The 21,658-nt window shown below is 52.6% G+C and overlaps 1 protein-coding gene across 1 annotated transcript in view; it reads left to right on the top strand.

The window, feature by feature from the left end:
• LOC138287520 (V-type proton ATPase 116 kDa subunit a 4-like) overlaps positions 1-21,658 on the top strand; it is a 237,330-nt gene that overhangs the window by 36,595 nt on the left and 179,077 nt on the right. The window contains exons 5-6 of the mRNA XM_069227986.1: positions 820-945; positions 3,607-3,704. Coding sequence (XP_069084087.1) covers positions 820-945; positions 3,607-3,704 — 224 coding nt within the window. The remainder of the gene's footprint in view (positions 1-819; positions 946-3,606; positions 3,705-21,658) is intronic.

Genomic DNA, 21,658 nt, shown 5'->3' with positions numbered 1-21,658 from the left:
AAGGAAGGCTTTGGCTGTTGCTTGGAAGCAATCAATAATAGTTTTGAATTGATGCCTTTCGGACTTATGAAATTTACTATTATCCAGATTCTAATGGATAATCCCATGTTGTGGAGATGTGCAGCGTCCATCATTGTTGCACTGTTCAACTGTTGAAGGACTTGGTGGCATTGACGTTGCCTGCAAGGATGCCATGCAGTAGTTTTATTTAGATATTCAGTAGCAGGCTTGGTGAGACGTAGAGCTTTGAGGTTTGTCGTAGGTTAATGGGGTATCGCTGAGTGCTGGTATGTCAATAGCCCCTGACTTTCTATTAGGGCACTGGAAAAGTTATTGACTAAGTGGTGACTGCAGTCAATCTTGTCCAGCTCTTAAGTGAATATGGGAACCACTTTTGATTAGTCTAACTACTGACAATGGCTCAAATCCTCTTCTATCATCGTAACATATCACAATGTAAAGAAACCCATACCCATTCAGTATGCTTCCAGTGGTATCCAATTCTGGCCAGGTTAAGGGAATTTAATTTTCTCAAAGGCTCCAGGATCTTCTCCTATTCAGTCTGAGATGGTAGCAAATCAGAACTTCTTACCAACTGGATCTATGTAACCTACTTCAAATATATAGGACCCTTCTATCTTTTTAGAATAGAAGGCCACTTCTTCAGAGGTCCGGCGATTTTATTTCCATGTTCAGACTAGTCACTGACTAAGAGAAGTCCTCTACACCAGAACACAAAGAACTCTTCTTCAATGTCAAGTGAGTACAAATGTGATGGCCAAGTAATAATTTTGACACTGTTTTTATTCCCCTAAACAGACTGTTCTGGAAAAGCTGGACAGTGAATTGCAGGAGGTGAATCAGAACCAGCAACAACTGAAGCAGAATTTTCTGGAACTCACCGAACTCAAACACCTCCTGAAGAAGACTGAGGACTTCTTTGAGGTAAGACCATAGCCTCTGGGAGTTGATAAAACACCTATCATTTAACAACCAAAAGCTAAAAGACTGCATGCAGCCTAAGATTGAGCATCAGGCTTCTGGTGGGCAGTTGTAAACCACCAGCAACTCCTATTGCCCAAATCACTCCTCCAGGCTCAAAAAAGCATATTTTCCTTGGACTTCAGAGGAGGGCGGTAATGCAACTGTGCAAAAATTGAGGTGTTTATATTAAAAGGGCAACTGTTATTACTTTCACTATTTTCAGAAATAGGAATGCTGTTCTGCATCGCTTAGGGTGCTTCACAATAGTCTCTTGTAGATCATTATTCTAGAAAGTAAACAGGACTTTACAACCCTGTTGCTTTCTTTTCTTCCACTGCCTTAGAACAGGGTACGAAGGACTGTGCTAGGGGTACTAAAGTGCAACCAAGTGTTGAGCTCACTCACACCCACTACGCCTCTTTGCGCTGTCAATGAACAGAAATTGATTGAAAAAGCGGTGCAGAGTTACTTAGGTTTCCAAGTCATTTCAGAGCTTTGCTGTATCTTTGATGCTTCCATTGCACAAGGAGATGGCACTTCGCAGCTGACTGCGATCGACTTTCTGTCTCTTTGTGTGTTTTCATAGTCCCTGGAAGTTCCAGGAACTACAGATGGAGCTCGAGGGCTTCTTGATGGAATATAATGGATGATTTATTGCAGGGAAAGCCCAGTAGATCATGTGGAGTACCTTGAATTCTTCCATCTCTATAGTTGACTCACAGGAGGATGATACTGAGGGGCTCTGGATTCCTTGCATCTATGTGATGGCACCATGTTCAGACGGAGGAACAGATTTTATCCAGGTGATACTGTGCCTTCTGGCCTTTGCAAAACATCATTTGTGGGACTTTAAGTTTGAGAGTGACAGTTTCATTTTGTCCCTGAATTAAAGGTTTGATTGGTCCTAGATCACCCGTACAATAGAAATAAATATTTGCAGCTAGGATTATCTGTATCTGTGAGGTTTCCTGTCTCAGAGGAGCATCTTGGCAGCATCACTGTACTCATGCTGTCTATGTGAGAGAATGCCTGAGCTCAGTTAAAGTCCTCTACTCAATATATGTTCCATATCAAGCTTATAAGTAATTTGTGGTTATGTTTCTAGAGTTCCTGATCCTTTTGTGGCATGTCGGAGAGGAACTACTCCTTTGGAACACTGCACTCCTTGTAGTTAGGCCCAGGGCCTATGGTTCATTAGTGTTCTCCATATACTCCTTTGGTGTCACAAAATGGCCTCAGACAAGAAATAGGCTGCTGGGGATCCTGCATTGTATGATCAGTCAATCAATCAGTAGATCTGTAGGGTGCTACTTGTCACCCATGATGGTATTCAGGCGCTGGCAGGGTCCAGCGATTAGCCAAATAGCTAGGCCTTCAGGGAGTTTCGGAACTCTGGAAGAGATGGGGAGGTCCATAGAAGAAAGGGTAGCTCATTCCAAGTCTTCGCTGCTAGGTAGGAGAAGGAGCGACCTCCACAGCTGCTATGTCGGATGCGGGAGGTGAGGGTTAGAGAAAGGGATGCGGAGCGGAGATGTCTGGTGGGCTGATGGAAGTTCAGGCGGTGGTTCAAGTAGGGGGGTCTGCAGTTGTGTAGGCGCTTATATGGACGGGTCAGGACCATGAAGTGGCATCTTTTCTTTACAAGGATCCAGTGGAGTTCCCTGAGGTAGGGGGTGATGTAGGTCCATCTAGGGAGATCCTGGATGTGTCTAGCTGCAGCGTTCTGTATGGTCTTTAGTTGTCGAAGGAGGTGAGCAGCGATCCATGCATAGAGAATGTTGCCGTAGTCCAGTCATCTGGAGATGAGGGCCTGGTGATGGGGCATCTGGAGTTTTGGGGTAGCCATTTGAATATCTCACAAAGCATGCAGAGGTGAGGAAGAAGGGGGAGGAGACAGAGTTGACCTGAGTCGTCATGGTTAGCTCGTTGTCCAGAATGATGCCTAGGTTCGTACAGTGTTCCTATGATAGGGTCTTTTCCTTCTAATGGTTCTAAAAGATTTGGACCCGGAACACTATTTAATGTGAAGATCAACTATATGACGACTGGGCTCTGATGCCTATTCAAACCCGACCCAGGGGCATCTGAGGGCCTTTACCACCTACCCACTGCAATCAGAGGGTGTGTCCCGGTTGGTTAGAAATGTGCGGGAGAGAACTGTCTGCCCGACCAGCCTAATTAATTAAGAACACTGCACGTAGCATATATTTGCCCTGTCATGCTATTGATAAGGTAATGTACATTTATGCGACTGAGATGCACGTGGGATATCGCACTGCTATGTAATGTAGCTGTTAGATGCTGTGAGATGCCCTGGGAGTATTGTGGCTGTGCTATAAATGACCTCCCTCTGATGGTTGGTTAGTGTCATGCCTTTATCTGCCCTCCCCAGTGATGCACCAATAATGTACGTTTAACATCACTCATTTGACAAGACTCACTAAGAACCATTACAAATTCTTCTAGCAGATACTCACATATCCATGACCCAAAGACCAAAACCATATCTCTCAACGTGAATGAGCAAACCCGATTATTCAGAATACTTAGCGGGCGTGGGGGTGCTTGGCTCCCACGTCACCATTCCTACTTCATGTGCTTTGTTTGGTGTTTTATTCCCAGGCTGAGGCCAACCTCCCCGAGGACTTCTTCAATGAAGACACCAACAGCCTCCTGGAGCTGAGGACCATCCCAACGGCGGCAGCGGCGGGGAAGCTGGGGTCAGTCTTACTCCCTGGTGTTTGCTTTACCTAGTTACCTATTGGTGTAGTCTAGCGTCAAGAGGCCCTTGGTGTTTGAGCACTACATAAATGTTACCGATATACCATACCATGGCGTTGTTTACAAGTCAGCATCATAGTATTTGGAAGCAGTTATTAGTGCCCTTTGCTTGGCTGAGGTAGAAGCACTGCTGTGGGGTTTAGACGCACTGCTGTGGGGTTCTAGCTAAGGTAGAAGCAGTGCTGTGGGGTTGAAGCTGAGGTAGAAGCAGTGATGTGGGGTTCTAGCTGAGGTAGAAGCACAGCTGTGGGGTTCTAGCTGAGGTAGAAGCACAGAAGCACAGCTGTGGGGTTCTAGCTGAGGTAGAAGCACAGAAGCACAACTGTGGGGTTGTAGCTGATGCAGAAGCACGGCTGTGGGGTTCTAGCTAAGGTAGAAACAGCGCTGTGGGGTTGAAGCTGAGGTAGAAGCAGTGCTGTGGGGTTCTAGCTGAGGTAGAAGCACGACTGTGGAGTTCTAGCTAAGGTAAAAGCACTGCTGTGGGGTTCTTGCTGAGGTAGAAGCACGACTGTGGGGTTCTAGCTTAGGTAGAAGCACGACTGTGGGGTTCTAGCTAAGGTAGAAGCAGTGCTGTGGGGTTCTAGCTGAGGTAAAAGCACGACTGTGGGGTTCTAGGTGAGGTAGAAGCACTGCTGTTGGATTGTAACTGAGGTAGAAGCACTGCTGTGGGTTCTAGCTGAGATAGAAGCAGTGCTGTGGGAGTTCTAGGTGACACAGAAGCACAGCAGTGGGGTTCTAGGTGAGGTAGAAGAGGTGCTGTGGGGTTGTAGCTGAGGTAGAAGCAGTGCTGTGGGGTTCTAGGTGAGCTAGAAACATGGCTGTGGGGTTCTAGGTGAGGTAGAAGAGGTGCTGTGGGGTTGTAGCTGAGGTAGAAGCAGTGCTGTGGGGTTCTAGGTGAGATAGACGCATGGCTGTGGGGTTCAAGGTGAGGTAGAAGCACTGCTGTGGGGTTCTAGCTGAGGTAGAAGCACTGCTCTGGGGTTCTAGCTGAGGTAAAAGCACTGCTGTGGGTTTGTAGCTGAGGTATAAGTAGTGCTGTGGGGTTTTGGCTGGGGTAGAAGCCCTGGTGTGGGTTTCTTACCTTAGACGCCTTTCAGCATTTCCTTACTTTATTGCGATTTTTCATTGCTCATAACTCTGCATTACAGTCCAAACTTGGTCATTTCCGCTTCCGTCCATAGTGCACCCTGAGTTTAAAAAAAAGAAAAAAAACATTTTCACACGGACTACACATAAAGAGAAGGCATGGTCACGTGCACTGAATTAACCCACACTTCACTTTCTATAGCGCATTGTTGGAATATGCTTGTAAAATAACTCACGAGTCAAGCACTCCCTGCTGCTAATATGTGTGCAGCCTCCGGCCACAAGGTGAAAACCCAGAGGGACAGCTTAGCCTTTCATTGAGTATTACTGAGTGTGATAGTAATCACTTTTGTTATACAGTGTGACTTCACGTGGTGGCACATGCCACTTATTATTTTTTTTTTAATGAAAATGAAGCAGGTGGATGGCGCCCTCTGCTGGGCATGTGAATGTGTCAGGCGCCCTTTCTGCCCTGAGAGAGACTGGGTGGTTAGTGGGTGTTTCGGTGACATCAAAAAGCTGGGGGGGGGGGTTAGAGTGTCTTCAGGAATGTCCAGATACAAGGACCCCCACCTCAGTGAATGGCTGAGTAGGCCGTGCGGTCCACTTCTGTGTGGCAGAGAATTCTGGGAAAGGACGCGTGTGTAGAGTGAGACGGTCCCTGAGCAGGACTCCAGGAGAATAGAATAGAATAGAAGGCTTCACTTCAGGAACACGTTAAAAGAGGAAGCCACCCCTAGCAGTGAGAAGTAACCGCTAGAAAGCAGGTTCACAGGTGTGAACCTTGTGGAAGGTGACCCTGTCCAGTGTTCTTAGCAGTGCCACAACCCACCCACGGAGGACGCTTCCACGTGTCGCAGGGAGAGTGCACTTCCATGTGTTGCAGGCGTGAGCCCCCTACCACGTGTCGCAGGGATGAGTGCGCTTCCATGTGTTGCAGGGATTAGGGCACTTCCACGTATCGCAGAGATAAGCGCACTTCTACATGTCGCAGGGGTGAGCACAGTTCCATGTGTCGCAGGGATCAGCAGACTTCTGCGTGTTGCAGGGATGATTGCTCTTTCACGTGTCGCAGGGATGAGTGCACTTCCACGTGTCGCAGGGATGAGATACTTCTATGTGTGGCAGGGATGAGTACACTTCCATGTGTCCCGGGGGTGAGTGCGTTTCCACGTGTCTCAGGGATGAGTGCACTTCCATGTATCGCTATAGCATAGGAGCCGCCACTGGATGAACACACTTCTACATGTTGCAGGGATCAGCGCGCTTCCACGTGTCTCTGGGGTGAGCACACTTCCACGTGTCGCAGGGGTGAGCGCACTTCCACGTGTCACAAGGGTGAGCACACTTCCAGGTGTCGCAAGGGTGAGCACACTTCCACGTGTCGCAGGGGTGAGCGCAATTCCACGTGTCACAAGGGTGAGCACACTTCCAGGTGTCGCAAGGGTGAGCACACTTCCACGTGTCGCAGGGGTGAGCGCACTTCCACGTGTCGCAGGGATGAGATACTTCTATGTGTGGCAGGGATGAGTACACTTCCACGTGTCCCGGGGGTGAGTGCGTTTCCACGTGTCTCAGGGATGAGTGCACTTCCATGTATCGCTATAGCATAGGAGCCGCCACTGGATGAACACACTTCTACATGTTGCAGGGATCAGCGGGCTTCCACATGTCTCTGGGGTGAGCACACTTCCACATGTCGCAGGGGTGAGCGCACTTCCACGTGTCACAAGGGTGAGCACACTTTCACGTGTCACAAGGGTGAGCACACTTCCACGTGTCTCAGGGGTGAGCGCACTTCCACGTGTCGCAGGGATGAGATACTTCTATGTGTGGCAGGGATGAGTACACTTCCACGTGTCCCGGGGGTGAGTGTGTTTCCACGTGTCTCAGGGATGAGTGCACTTCCATGTATCGCTATAGCATAGGAGCCGCCACTGGATGAACACACTTCTACATGTTGCAGGGATCAGCGCGCTTCCACATGTCTCTGGGGTGAGCACACTTCCACATGTCGCAGGGGTGAGCGCACTTCCACGTGTCGCAGGGGTGTGCGCACTTCCACGTGTCACAAGGGTGAGCACACTTCCAGGTGTCGCAAGGGTGAGCACACTTCCATGTGTCGCAGGGGTGAGCGCACTTCCACGTGTCACAGAGATGAGTGCACCTCCACGTGTCACAGAGATGAGTGCACTTCCATGTGTCGCAGAGATGAGTGCTCTTCTATGTGTCGCAGGGATGAGTGCATTTCCACATGTCGCAAGGATGAGTGCACTTCCACGTGTCGCTGGGATGAGTGCACTTTCACGTGTCGCTGGGATGAACGCACTTCCAAGTGTTGCAGCGGTGAGCTCACTTCCACATGTTGCAGGGATGAGTGCACTTCCACGTGTCGCAGAGATGAGTGCACTTCCATGTGTTGCAGCCGTGAGCACACTTCCACATGCCGCAGTGATGAGTGCACTTCCACGTGTCACAGGGATGAGTGCACCTCCACATGTCAAGGGATGAGTGCACTTCCACGTGTCGCAGGGGTGAGTGAAATCCATGTGCCACTGTGGTGAGCACACTTCCATGTATCATAGGGATAAGTGCACTTCCACGTGTCACAGGGATGAGTCCACTTCCACGTGTTGCAGCAGTGAGCACACTTCCACGTGTCGCAGGGATGAGCACACTTCCACGTGTCGCAGGGATGAGCACACTTCCACGTGTCGCAGAGATGAGTTCACTTCCACATGTTGCAGGGATGAGTGCATTTCCACGTGTCGCAGGGATGAGTACACTTCCATGTCTCTGGGGTGAGCACACTTCCGCGTGTCGCAGGGGTGAGCACACTTCCAGGTGTCGCAAGGGTGAGCACACTTTAACCTGTCGCAGGGATGAGCACACTTCCACGTGTCGCAGAGATGAGTTCACTTCTACATGATGCAGGGATGAGTGCACTTCCACGTGTCGCAGGGATGAGTACACTTCCATGTCTCTGGGGTGAGCACACTTCCACGTGTCGCAGGGGTGAGCGCACTTCCACGTGTCGCAGGGGTGAGCGCACTTCCACGTGTCGCAGGGGTGAGCGCACTTCCATGTGTCACAAGGGTGAGCACACTTCCAGGTGTCGCAAGGGTGAGCACACTTCCACGTGACGCAGGGGTGAGCGCACTTCCACGTGTCACAGAGATGAGTGCACCTCCACGTGTCACAGAGATGAGTGCACTTCCATGTTTCTCAGGGATGAGTGCATTTCCACATGTCGCAGGGATGAGTGCACTTCCACGTGTCGCTGGGATGAGTGCACTTTCACGTGTTGCTGGGATGAACGCACTTCCAAGTGTTGCAGCGGTGAGCTCACTTCCACGTGTTGCAGGGATGAGTGCACTTCCATGTGTTGCAGCCGTGAGCACACTTCCACATGCTGCAGTGATGAGTGCACTTCCACGTGTCACAGGGATGAGTGCACTTCCACATGTCAAGGGACGAGTGCACTTCCACGTGTCGCAGGGATGAGTGCAATCCATGTGTCACAGTGGTGAGCACACTTCCATGTATAATAGGGATAAGTGCACTTCCACGTGTCACAGGGATGAGTCCACTTCCACGTGTTGCAGCAGTGAGCACACTTTCACGTGTCACAGGGATGAGTATACTTCCACGTGTCGCAGGGATGAGCACACTTCCACGTGTCGCAGAGATGAGTTCACTTCCACATGTTGCAGGGATGAGTGCACTTCCACGTGTCGCAGGGATGAGTACACTTCCATGTGTCGCAGGGATGAGTGCACTTCCATGTGTTGCAGGGATGAGAGCACTTTCATGTGTCGCAGAGATGAACGTACTTTTACATGTCGCAGGGATAAGGGCACTTCCACATATCGCAGGGATGAGTGCACTTCTACATGTCGCAGGGGTGAGCACACTTTCACGTGTTGCAAAGGTGAGCACACTTCCACATGTCACAGGAGTGAGCGCACTTACACGTGTCGCAGGGGTGAGTGCACTTCCACGTGTCGCTGAGGTGAGCACACTTCCACGTGTCACAGAGATGAGTGCACTTCCACGTGTCGCAGGGGTGCACACACTTCCACTTGCCGCAAGGGTGAGCAGTCTGCCACATGTCGCAGGGGTGAGCACACTTCCACGTGTCGCAGGGATGAGTGCACTTCCACATGTCGCAGTGGTGTGCGCAATTCCACGTGTCGCAGGGATGAGCGCACTTCCACATGTCATAGCGGTGAGTGCATTTCCACGTGTCGCAGGGATGAGTACACTTCCACGTGTCGCAGTGGTGTGCACACTTTCAAGTGTTGCAGGGATGAGCGCACTTCCACATGTCGCAGCGGTGAGCGCAATACCACGTATTGCAGGGATGAGTGTACTTCCATGTGTCGCAGCGGTGAGCGCACTTCCACATGTTGCAGGGATGAGGGTACGTGCACGTGTCACAGCAGTGAGCGCTCTTCCACGTATTGCAGGGATGAGTGCACTTCCACGTGTTGCAGGTATGAGTGCACTTCCGTGTGTCATGGGGATGAGTGCCTTCCACGTGTTGCAGGGATGAGTGTATTTACACATGTTGCATCGGTGAGCACACTTATACATGTTGCAGCAGTGAGCACACTTCCACTTGTTGCATGTATGAGTGCACTTCCACGTGTTGCAGTGGTGTGCGCACTTTCATGTGTTGCAGGGAGGAGCGCACTTCCACATGTCACAGGGATGAGTGCAATCCATGTGCCGCAGTGGTGAGCACACTTCCATGTATCATAGGGATAAGTGTACTTCCACGTGTCACAGGGATGAGTCCACTTCCACGTGTTGCAGCAGTGAGCACACTTCCACGTGTCGCAGGGATGAGCATACTTCCACGTGTCGCAGGGATGAGCACACTTCCACGTGTCGCAGAGATGAGTTCACTTCCACATGTTGCAGGGATGAGTGCACTTCCACGTGTCGCAGGGATGAGTACACTTCCATGTCTCTGGGGTGAGCACACTTCCACGTGTCGCAGGGGTGAGCGCACTTCCATGTGTCGCAGGGGTGAGCGCTGAGCGCACTTCCACGTGTCACAAGGGTGAGCACACTTCCAGGTGTCGCAAGGGTGAGAACACTTCCATGTGTCGCAGGGGTGAGCGCACTCCCACGTGTCACAGAGATGAGTGCACCTCCACGTGTCACAGAGATGAGTGCACTTCCATGTGTCGCAGAGATGAGTGCTCTTCTATGTGTCGCAGGGATGAGTGCATTTCCACATGTCGCAGTGATGAGTGCACTTCCACGTGTCGCTGGGATGAGTGCACTTTCACGTGTCGCTGGGATGAACGCACTTCCAAGTGTTGCAGCGGTGAGCTCACTTCCATGTGTTGCAGGGATGAGTGCACTTCCACGTGTCGCAGAGATGAGTGCACTTCCATGTGTTGCAGCCGTGAGCACACTTCCACATGCCGCAGTGATGAGTGCACTTCCACGTGTCACAGGGATGAGTGCACTTCCACATGTCAAGGGATGAGTGCACTTCCACGTGTCGCAGGGATGAGTGCAATCCATGTGCCACAGTGGTGAGCACACTTCCATGTATCATAGGGATAAGTGCACTTCCACGTGTCACAGGGATGAGTCCACTTCCACGTGTTGCAGCAGTGAGCACACTTCCACATGTCGCAGGGATGAGCATACTTCCACGTGTCGCAGGGATGAGCACACGTCCACGTGTCGCAGAGATGAGTTCACTTCGACATGTTGCAGGGATAAGTGCACTTCCACGTGTTGCAGGGATGAGTACACTTCCATGTGTTGCAGGGATGAGTGCACTTCCACGTGTTGCAGGGATGAGAGCGCTTTCATGTGTCGCAGGGATTAACGTACTTTTACATGTCGCAGGGATAAGGGCACTTCCACATATCGCAGGGATGAGTGCACTTCTACATGTCGCAGTGGTGAGCACACTTTCACATGTTGCAAAGGTGAGCACACTTCCACATGTCACAGGAGTGAGCTCACTTACATGTGTCGCAGGGGTGAGTGCACTTCCACGTGTCACCGAGGTGAGCACACTTCCACGTGTCGCAGAGATGACTGCACTTCCACGTGTCGCAGGGGTGCACACACTTCCACTTGCCGCAAGGGTGAGCAGTCTGCCACATGTCGCAGGGGTGAGCGCACTTCCACGTGTCGCAGGGATGAGAGCACTTTCACGTATCGCAGTGGTGTGCGCAATTCCACGTGTCACAGGGATGAGCGCACTTCCACATGTCATAGCGGTGAGCGCACTTCCACGTGTCGCAGGGATGAGTACACTTCCACGTGTCGCAGTGGTGTGCGCACTTTCAAGTGTTGCAGGGATGAGCGCACTTCCACATGTCGCAGCGTTGAGCGCAATTCCACGTATTGCAGGGATGAGTGTACTTCAATGTGTCGCAGCGGTGAGCGCACTTCCACATGTTGCAGGGATGAGGGTACGTGCATGTGTCACAGCAGTGAGCGCTCTTCCACGTATTGCAGGGATGAGTGCACTTCCACGTGTTGCAGGTATGAGTGCACTTCCGTGTGTCATGGGGATGAGTGCCTTCCACGTGTTGCAGGGATGAGTGTACTTACACATGTTGCATCGGTGAGCACACTTATACATGTTGCAGCAGTGAGCACACTTCCACTTGTTGCAGGTATGAGTGCACTTCCACGTGTTGCAGTGGTGTGCGCACTTTCATGTGTTGCAGGGAGGAGCGCACTTCCACATGTCACAGGGATGAGTGCAATCCATGTGCCACAGTGGTGAGCACACTTCCATGTATCATAGGGATAAGTGCACTTCCACGTGTCACAGGGATGAGTCCACTTTCACGTGTTGCAGCAGTGAGCACACTTCCACGTGTCGCAGGGATGAGCATACTTCCACGTGTCGCAGGGATGAGCACACTTCCACGTGTCGCAGAGATGAGTTCACTTCCACATGTTGCAGGGATGAGTGCACTTCCACGTATCGCAGGGATGAGTACACTTCCATGTCTCTGGGGTGAGCACACTTCCACGTGTCGCAGGGGTGAGCGCACTTCCACGTGTCACAAGGGTGAGCACACTTCCAGGTGTTGCAAGGGTGAGAACACTTCCACGTGTCACAGGGGTGAGCGCACTCCCACGTGTCACAGAGATGAGTGCACCTCCACGTGTCACAGAGATGAGTGCACTTCCATGTGTCGCAGAGATGAGTGATCTTCTATGTGTCGCAGGGATGAGTGCATTTCCACATGTCGCAGTGATGAGTGCACTTCCACGTGTCGCTGGGATGAGTGCACTTTCACGTGTCGCTGGGATGAACGCACTTCCAAGTGTTGCAGCGGTGAGCTCACTTCCACGTGTTGCAGGGATGAGTGCACTTCCACGTGTCGCAGAGATGAGTGCACTTCCATGTGTTGCAGCCGTGAGCATACTTCCACATGCCGCAGTGATGAGTGCACTTCCACGTGTCACAGGGATGAGTGCACTTCCACATGTCAAGGGATGAGTGCACTTCCACGTGTCGCAGGGATGAGTGCAATCCATGTGCCACAGTGGTGAGCACACTTCCATGTATCATAGGGATAAGTGCACTTCCACGTGTCACAGGGATGAGTCCACTTCCACGTGTTGCAGCAGTGAGCACACTTCCACATGTCGCAGGGATGAGCATACTTCCACGTGTCGCAGGGATGAGCACACGTCCACGTGTCGCAGAGATGAGTTCACTTCGACATGTTGCAGGGATAAGTGCACTTCCACGTGTTGCAGGGATGAATACACTTCCATGTGTTGCAGGGATGAGTGCACTTCCACGTGTTGCAGGGATGAGAGCACTTTCATGTGTCGCAGGGATTAACGTACTTTTACATGTCGCAGGGATAAGGGCACTTCCACATATCGCAGGGATGAGTGCACTTCTACATGTCGCAGGGGTGAGCACACTTTCACGTGTTGCAAAGGTGAGCACACTTCCACATGTCACAGGAGTGAGCTCACTTACATGTGTCGCAGGGGTGAGTGCACTTCCACGTGTCGCCGAGGTGAGCACACTTCCACGTGTCGTAGAGATGACTGCACTTCCACGTGTCGCAGGGGTGCATACACTTCCACTTGCCGCAAGGGTGAGCAGTCTGCCACATGTCGCAGGGGTGAGCGCACTTCCACGTGTCGCAGGGATGAGAGCACTTCCACGTGTCGCAGTGGTGTGCGCAATTCCACTTGTCACAGGGATGAGCGCACTTCCACATGTCATAGCGGTGAGCGCACTTCCACGTGTCGCAGGGATGAGTACACTTCCACGTGTCGCAGTGGTGTGCGCACTTTCAAGTGTTGCAGGGATGAGCGCACTTCCACATGTCGCAGCGTTGAGCGCAATTCCACGTATTGCAGGGATGAGTGTACTTCAATGTGTCGCAGCGGTGAGCGCACTTCCACATGTTGCAGGGATGAGGGTACGTGCACGTGTCACAGCAGTGAGCGCTCTTCCACGTATTGCAGGGATGAGTGCACTTCCACGTGTTGCAGGTATGAGTGCACTTCCGTGTGTCATGGGGATGAGTGCCTTCCACGTGTTGCAGGGATGAGTGTACTTACACATGTTGCATCGGTGAGCACACTTATACATGTTGCAGCAGTGAGCACACTTCCATTTGTTGCAGGTATGAGTGCACTTCCATGTGTTGCAGTGGTGTGCGCACTTTCATGTGTTGCAGGGAGGAGCGCACTTCCACATGTCACAGGGATGAGTGCAATCCATGTGCCACAGTGGTGAGCACACTTCCATGTATCATAGGGATAAGTGCACTTCCACGTGTCACAGGGATGAGTCCACTTTCACGTGTTGCAGCAGTGAGCACACTTCCACGTGTCGCAGGGATGAGCATACTTTCACATGTCGCAGGGATGAGCACACTTCCACGTGTCGCAGAGATGAGTTCACTTCCACATGTTGCAGGGATGAGTGCACTTCCACGTATCGCAGGGATGAGTACACTTCCATGTCTCTGGGGTGAGCACACTTCCACGTGTCGCAGGGGTGAGCGCACTTCCACGTGTCACAAGGGTGAGCACACTTCCAGGTGTCGCAAGGGTGAGAACACTTCCACGTGTCACAGGGGTGAGCGCACTCCCACGTGTCTCAGAGATGAGTGCACCTCCACGTGTCACAGAGATGAGTGCACTTCCATGTGTCGCAGAGATGAGTGATCTTCTATGTGTCGCAGGGATGAGTGCATTTCCACATGTCGCAGTGATGAGTGCACTTCCACGTGTCGCTGGGATGAGCATACTTCCACGTGTCGCAGGGATGAGCACACTTCCACGTGTCGCAGAGATGAGTTCACTTCCACATGTTGCAGGGATGAGTGCACTTCCACGTATCGCAGGGATGAGTACACTTCCATGTCTCTGGGGTGAGCACACTTCCACGTGTCGCAGGGGTGAGCGCACTTCCACGTGTCACAAGGGTGAGCACACTTCCAGGTGTCGCAAGGGTGAGAACACTTCCACGTGTCACAGGGGTGAGCGCACTCCCACGTGTCACAGAGATGAGTGCACCTCCACGTGTCACAGAGATGAGTGCACTTCCATGTGTCGCAGAGATGAGTGATCTTCTATGTGTCGCAGGGATGAGTGCATTTCCACATGTCGCAGTGATGAGTGCACTTCCACGTGTCGCTGGGATGAGTGCACTTTCACGTGTCGCTGGGATGAACGCACTTCCAAGTGTTGCAGCGGTGAGCTCACTTCCACGTGTTGCAGGGATGAGTGCACTTCCACGTGTCGCAGTGATGAGTGCACTTCCACGTGTCGCTGGGATGAGCATACTTCCACGTGTCGCAGGGATGAGCACACTTCCACGTGTCGCAGAGATGAGTTCACTTCCACATGTTGCAGGGATGAGTGCACTTCCACGTATCGCAGGGATGAGTACACTTCCATGTCTCTGGGGTGAGCACACTTCCACGTGTCGCAGGGGTGAGCGCACTTCCACGTGTCACAAGGGTGAGCACACTTCCAGGTGTCGCAAGGGTGAGAACACTTCCACGTGTCACAGGGGTGAGCGCACTCCCACGTGTCACAGAGATGAGTGCACCTCCACGTGTCACAGAGATGAGTGCACTTCCATGTGTCGCAGAGATGAGTGATCTTCTATGTGTCGCAGGGATGAGTGCATTTCCACATGTCGCAGTGATGAGTGCACTTCCACGTGTCACAGGGATGAGTGCACTTCCACATGTCAAGGGATGAGTGCACTTCCACGTGTCGCAGGGATGAGTGCAATCCATGTGCCACAGTGGTGAGCACACTTCCATGTATCATAGGGATAAGTGCACTTCCACGTGTCACAGGGATGAGTCCACTTCCACGTGTTGCAGCAGTGAGCACACTTCCACATGTCGCAGGGATGAGCATACTTCCACGTGTCGCAGGGATGAGCACACGTCCACGTGTCGCAGAGATGAGTTCACTTCGACATGTTGCAGGGATAAGTGCACTTCCACGTGTTGCAGGGATGAGTACACTTCCATGTGTTGCAGGGATGAGTGCACTTCCACGTGTTGCAGGGATGAGAGCACTTTCATGTGTCGCAGGGATTAACGTACTTTTACATGTCGCAGGGATAAGGGCACTTCCACATATCGCAGGGATGAGTGCACTTCTACATGTCGCAGGGGTGAGCACACTTTCACGTGTTGCAAAGATGAGCACACTTCCACATGTCACAGGAGTGAGCTCACTTACATGTGTCGCAGGGGTGAGTGCACTTCCACGTGTCGCCGAGGTGAGCACACTTCCACGTGTCGTAGAGATGACTGCACTTCCACGTGTCGCAGGGGTGCACACACTTCCACTTGCCGCAAGGGTGAGCAGTCTGCCACATGTCGCAGGGGTGAGCGCACTTCCACGTGTCGCAGGGATGAGAGCACTTCCACGTGTCGCAGTGGTGTGCGCAATTCCACGTGTCACAGGGATGAGCGCACTTCCACATGTCATAGCGGTGAGCGCACTTCCACGTGTCGCAGGGATGAGTACACTTCCACGTGTCGCAGTGGTGTGCGCACTTTCAAGTGTTGCAGGGATGAGCGCACTTCCACATGTCGCAGCGTTGAGCGCAATTCCACGTATTGCAGGGATGAGTGTACTTCAATGTGTCGCAGCGGTGAGCGCACTTCCACATGTTGCAGGGATGAGGGTACGTGCACGTGTCACAGCAGTGAGCGCTCTTCCACGTATTGCAGGGATGAGTGCACTTCCACGTGTTGCAGGTATGAGTGCACTTCCGTGTGTCATGGGGATGAGTGCCTTCCACGTGTTGCAGGGATGAGTGTACTTACACATGTTGCATCGGTGAGCACACTTATACATGTTGCAGCAGTGAGCACACTTCCACTTGTTGCAGGTATGAGTGCACTTCCACGTGTTGCAGTGGTGTGCGCACTTTCATGTGTTGCAGGGAGGAGCGCACTTCCACATGTCACAGGGATGAGTGCAATCCATGTGCCACAGTGGTGAGCACACTTCCATGTATCATAGGGATAAGTGCACTTCCACGTGTCACAGGGATGAGTCCACTTTCACGTGTTGCAGCAGTGAGCACACTTCCACGTGTTGCAGGGATGAGCATACTTCCACATGTCGCAGGGATGAGCACACTTCCACGTGTCGCAGAGATGAGTTCACTTCCACATGTTGCAGGGATGAGTGCACTTCCACGTATCGCAGGGATGAGTACACTTCCATGTCTCTGGGGTGAGCACACTTCCACGTGTCGCAGGGGTGAGCGCACTTCCACGTGTCACAAGGGTGAGCACACTTCCAGGTGTCGCAAGGGTGAGAACACTTCCACGTGTCACAGGGGTGAGCGCACTCCCACGTGTCTCAGAGATGAGTGCACCTCCACGTGTCACAGAGATGAGTGCACTTCCATGTGTCGCAGAGATGAGTGATCTTCTATGTGTCGCAGGGATGAGTGCATTTCCACATGTCGCAGTGATGAGTGCACTTCCACGTGTCGCTGGGATGAGTGCAATCCATGTGCCACAGTGGTGAGCACACTTCCATGTATCATAGGGATAAGTGTACTTCCACGTGTCACAGGGATGAGTCCACTTCCACGTGTTGCAGCAGTGAGCACACTTCCACATGTCGCAGGGATGAGCATACTTCCACGTGTCGCAGGGATGAGCACACTTCCACGTGTCGCAGAGATGAGTTCACTTCCACATGTTGCAGGGATGAGTCGACTTCCACGTGTCGCAGGGATGAGTACACTTCCATGTCTCTGGGGTGAGCACACTTCCACGTGTCGCAGGGGTGAGCGCACTTCCATGTGTCGCAGGGGTGAGCGCACTTCCACGTGTCACAAGGGTGAGCACACTTCCAGGTGTCGCAAGGGTGAGAACACTTCCACGTGTCGCAGGGGTGAGCGCACTCCCACGTGTCACAGAGATGAGTGCACTTCCATGTGTCGCAGAGATGAGTGCTCTTCTATGTGTCGCAGGGATGAGTGCATTTCCACATGTCGCAGTGATGAGTGCACTTCCACGTGTCGCTGGGATGAATGCACTTTCACGTGTCGCTGGGATGAACGCACTTCCAAGTGTTGCAGCGGTGAGCTCACTTCCACGTGTTGCAGGGATGAGTGCACTTCCACGTGTCGCAGAGATGAGTGCACTTCCATGTGTTGCAGCCGTGAGCACACTTCCACATGCCGCAGTGATGAGTGCACTTCCACGTGTCACAGGGATGAGTGCACTTCCACATGTCAAGGGATGAGTGCACTTCCACGTGTCGCAGGGATGAGTGCAATCCATGTGCCACAGTGGTGAGCACACTTCCATGTATCATAGGGATAAGTGCACTTCCACGTGTCACAGGGATGAGTCCACTTCCACGTGTTGCAGCAGTGAGCACACTTCCACATGTCGCAGGGATGAGCATACTTCCACGTGTCGCAGGGATGAGCACACGTCCACGTGTCGCAGAGATGAGTTCACTTCGACATGTTGCAGGGATAAGTGCACTTCCACGTGTTGCAGGGATGAGTACACTTCCATGTGTTGCAGGGATGAGTGCACTTCCACGTGTTGCAGGGATGAGAGCACTTTCATGTGTCGCAGGGATTAACGTACTTTTACATGTCGCAGGGATAGGGGTACTTCCACATATCGCAGGGATGAGTGCACTTCTACATGTCGCAGGGGTGAGCACACTTTCACGTGTTGCAAAGGTGAGCACACTTCCACATGTCACAGGAGTGAGCTCACTTACATGTGTCGCAGGGGTGAGTGCACTTCCACGTGTCGCCGAGGTGAGCACACTTCCACGTGTCGCAGAGATGACTGCACTTCCACGTGTCGCAGGGGTGCACACACTTCCACTTGCCGCAAGGGTGAGCAGTCTGCCACATGTCGCAGGGGTGAGCGCACTTCCACGTGTCGCAGGGATGAGAGCACTTCCACGTGTCGCAGTGGTGTGCGCAATTCCACGTGTCACAAGGATGAGCGCACTTCCACATGTCATAGCGGTGAGCGCACTTCCACGTGTCGCAGGGATGAGTACACTTCCACGTGTCGCAGTGGTGTGCGCACTTTCAAGTGTTGCAGGGATGAGCGCACTTCCACATGTCGCAGCGTTGAGCGCAATTCCACGTATTGCAGGGATGAGTGTACTTCAATGTGTCGCAGCGGTGAGCGCACTTCCACATGTTGCAGGGATGAGGGTACGTGCACGTGTCACAGCAGTGAGCGCTCTTCCACGTATTGCAGGGATGAGTGCACTTCCACGTGTTGCAGGTATGAGTGCACTTCCGTGTGTCATGGGGATGAGTGCCTTCCACGTGTTGCAGGGATGAGTGTACTTACACATGTATGCATCGGTGAGCACACTTATACATGTTGCAGCAGTGAGCACACTTCCACTTGTTGCAGGTATGAGTGCACTTCCACGTGTTGCAGTGGTGTGCGCACTTTCATGTGTTGCAGGGAGGAGCGCACTTCCACATGTCATAGGGATGAGTGCAATCCATGTGCCACAGTGGTGAGCACACTTCCATGTATCATAGGGATAAGTGCACTTCCACGTGTCACAGGGATGAGTCCACTTTCACGTGTTGCAGCAGTGAGCACACTTCCACGTGTCGCAGAGATGAGTTCACTTCCACATGTTGCAGGAATGAGTGCACTTCCACGTGTCGCAGGGATGAGTACACTTCCATGTCTCTGGGGTGAGCACACTTCCACGTGTCGCAGGGGTGAGCGCACTTCCACGTGTCGCAGGGGTGAGCGCACTTCTACGTGTCACAAGGGTGAGCACACTTCCAGGTGTCGCAAGGGTGAGCACACTTCCACGTGTCGCAGGGGTGAGTGCACTTCCACGTGTCGCAGGGGTGAGTGCACTTCCACGTGTCACAGAGATGAGTGCACCTCCACGTGTCACATAGATGAGTGCACTTCCATGTGTCGCAGAGATGAGTGCTCTTCTATGTGTCGCAGGGAAGAGTGCTTTTCCACATGTCGCAGGGATGAGTGCACTTCCACATGTCGCTGGGATGAGTGCACTTTCACGTGTCACTGGGATGAACGCACTTCCAAGTGTTGCAGCGGTGAGCTCACTTCCACGTGTTGCAGGGATGAGTGCACTTCCACGTGTCGCAGGGATGAGTGCACTTCCATTTGTTGCAGCTGTGAGCACACTTCCACATGCCGCAGTGATGAGTGCACTTCCACGTGTCACCAGGATGAGTGCACTTCCACATGTCAATCGATGAGTGCACTTCCATGTGTCGCAGGGATGAGTGCAATCCATGTGCCACAGTGGTGAGCACACTTTCATGTATCATAGGGATAAGTGCACTTCCACGTGTCACAGGGATGAGTCCACTTCCACGTGTTGCAGCAGTGAGCACACTTCCACGTGTCGCAGGGATGAGCATACTTCCACGTGTCGCAGGGATGAGCACACTTCCACATGTCGCAGAGATGAGTTCACTTCCACATGTTGCAGGGATGAGTGAACTTCCACGTGTCGCAGGGATGAGTACACTTCCATGTGTCGCAGGGATGAGTGGACTTCCACGTGTTGCAAAGGTGAGCACACTTCCACATGTCACAGGAGTGAGCGCACTTACACGTGTCGCAGGGGTGAGCGCACTTCCATGTGTCGCAAGGGTGAGCAGTCTGTCAGATGTCGCAGGGGTGAGCGCACTTCCACGTGTCGCAGGGATGAGTGCACTTCCACGTGTCGCAGTGGTGTGCGCAATTCCACGTGTCGCAGGGATGAGCGCATTTCCACATGTTGCAGGGGTGAGCGCACTTCCACATGTCACAGGAGTGAGCGCACTTATACGTGTCGCAGGGGTGAGCGCACTTCCAGGTGTCGCAAGGGTGAGCAGTCTGTCAGATGTCGCAGGGGTGAGCGCACTTCCACGTGTCGCAGGGATGAGTGGACTTCCACGTGTTGCAAAGGTGAGCACACTTCCACATGTCACAGGAGTGAGCGCACTTCCACGTGTCGCAGGGGTGAGCGCACTTCCAGGTGTCGCAAGGGTGAGCAGTCTGTCAGATGTCGCAGGGGTGAGCGCACTTCCACGTGTCGCAGGGATGAGTGCACTTCCACGGGTCGCAGTGGTGTGCGCAATTCCACGTGTCGCAGGGATGAGCGCATTTCCACATGTTGCAGGGGTGCACACACTTCCACTTGTCGCAAGGGTGAGCAGTCTGTCAGATGTCGCAGGGGTGAGCGCACTTCCACGTGTCATAGGGATGAGTACACTTCCACGTGTCACAGTGGTGTGCGCACTTTCACTTGTTGCAGGGATGAGCGCACTTCCACATGTCGCAGCGGTGAGCGCAATTCCACGTATTGAAGGGATGAGTGTACTTCCATGTGTCGCAGCCGTGAGCGCACTTCCACATGTTGCAGGGATGAGGGTACGTGCATGTGTCACAGCAGTGAGCGCTCTTCCACGTATTGCAGGGATGAGTGCACTTCCACGTGTTGCAGGTATGAGTGCACTTCCGTGTGTCATGGGGATGAGTGCCTTCCACGTGTTACAGGGATGAGTGTACTTACACATGTTGCTTCAGTGAGCACACTTATACATGTTGCAGCAGTGAGCACACTTCCACGTGTTGCAGGCATGAGTGCACTTCCACGTGTTGCAGGTATGAGTGCACTTCCACGTGTTGCAGTGGTGTGCGCACTTTCATGTTTTGCAGGGATGAGCGCACTTCCACATGTCACAGCGGTGAGCGCACTACCACGTATTGCAGAGATGAGTGTACTTCCACGTGTTGCAGCGGTGAGCGCACTTCCACATGTTACAGGGATGAGTGTACTTGTACGTGTCACAGCAGTGAGTGCACCTCCACGTGTTGCAGGGATGAGTGCACTTCCACGTGTTGCAGGTAAGAGTGCACTTCCGTGTGTTTCGGGGATGAGTGCCTTCCACGTGTCGAATGGATGAGTGTACTTACACATGTCGCATCGGTGAGCACACTTATACATGTTGCAGCAGTGAGTACACTTCCACATGTCGCAGGGATGAGTACACTTCCATATGTTGCAGGGATGAGTACACTTTCACGTTTCGCAGGGATGGACGTACTTTTACATGTCGCAGGGATAAGGGCACTTCCACATATCGCAGGGATGAGTGTACTTCTACATGTCGCAGGGGTGAGCACACTTTCACATGTTGCAAAGGTGAGCACATTTCCACATGTCACAGGAGTGAGCTCACTTACACGTGTCGCAGGGGTGAGTGCACTTCCACGTGTCGCCGAGGTGAGCACACTTCCACGTGTCGCCGAGA

This window comes from Pleurodeles waltl, chromosome 4_1 (genome assembly GCF_031143425.1).
Source record: "Pleurodeles waltl isolate 20211129_DDA chromosome 4_1, aPleWal1.hap1.20221129, whole genome shotgun sequence".
Lineage (NCBI taxonomy): Eukaryota > Metazoa > Chordata > Amphibia > Caudata > Salamandridae > Pleurodeles > Pleurodeles waltl.
This window is presented reverse-complemented; position numbering and strand designations above follow the sequence as displayed.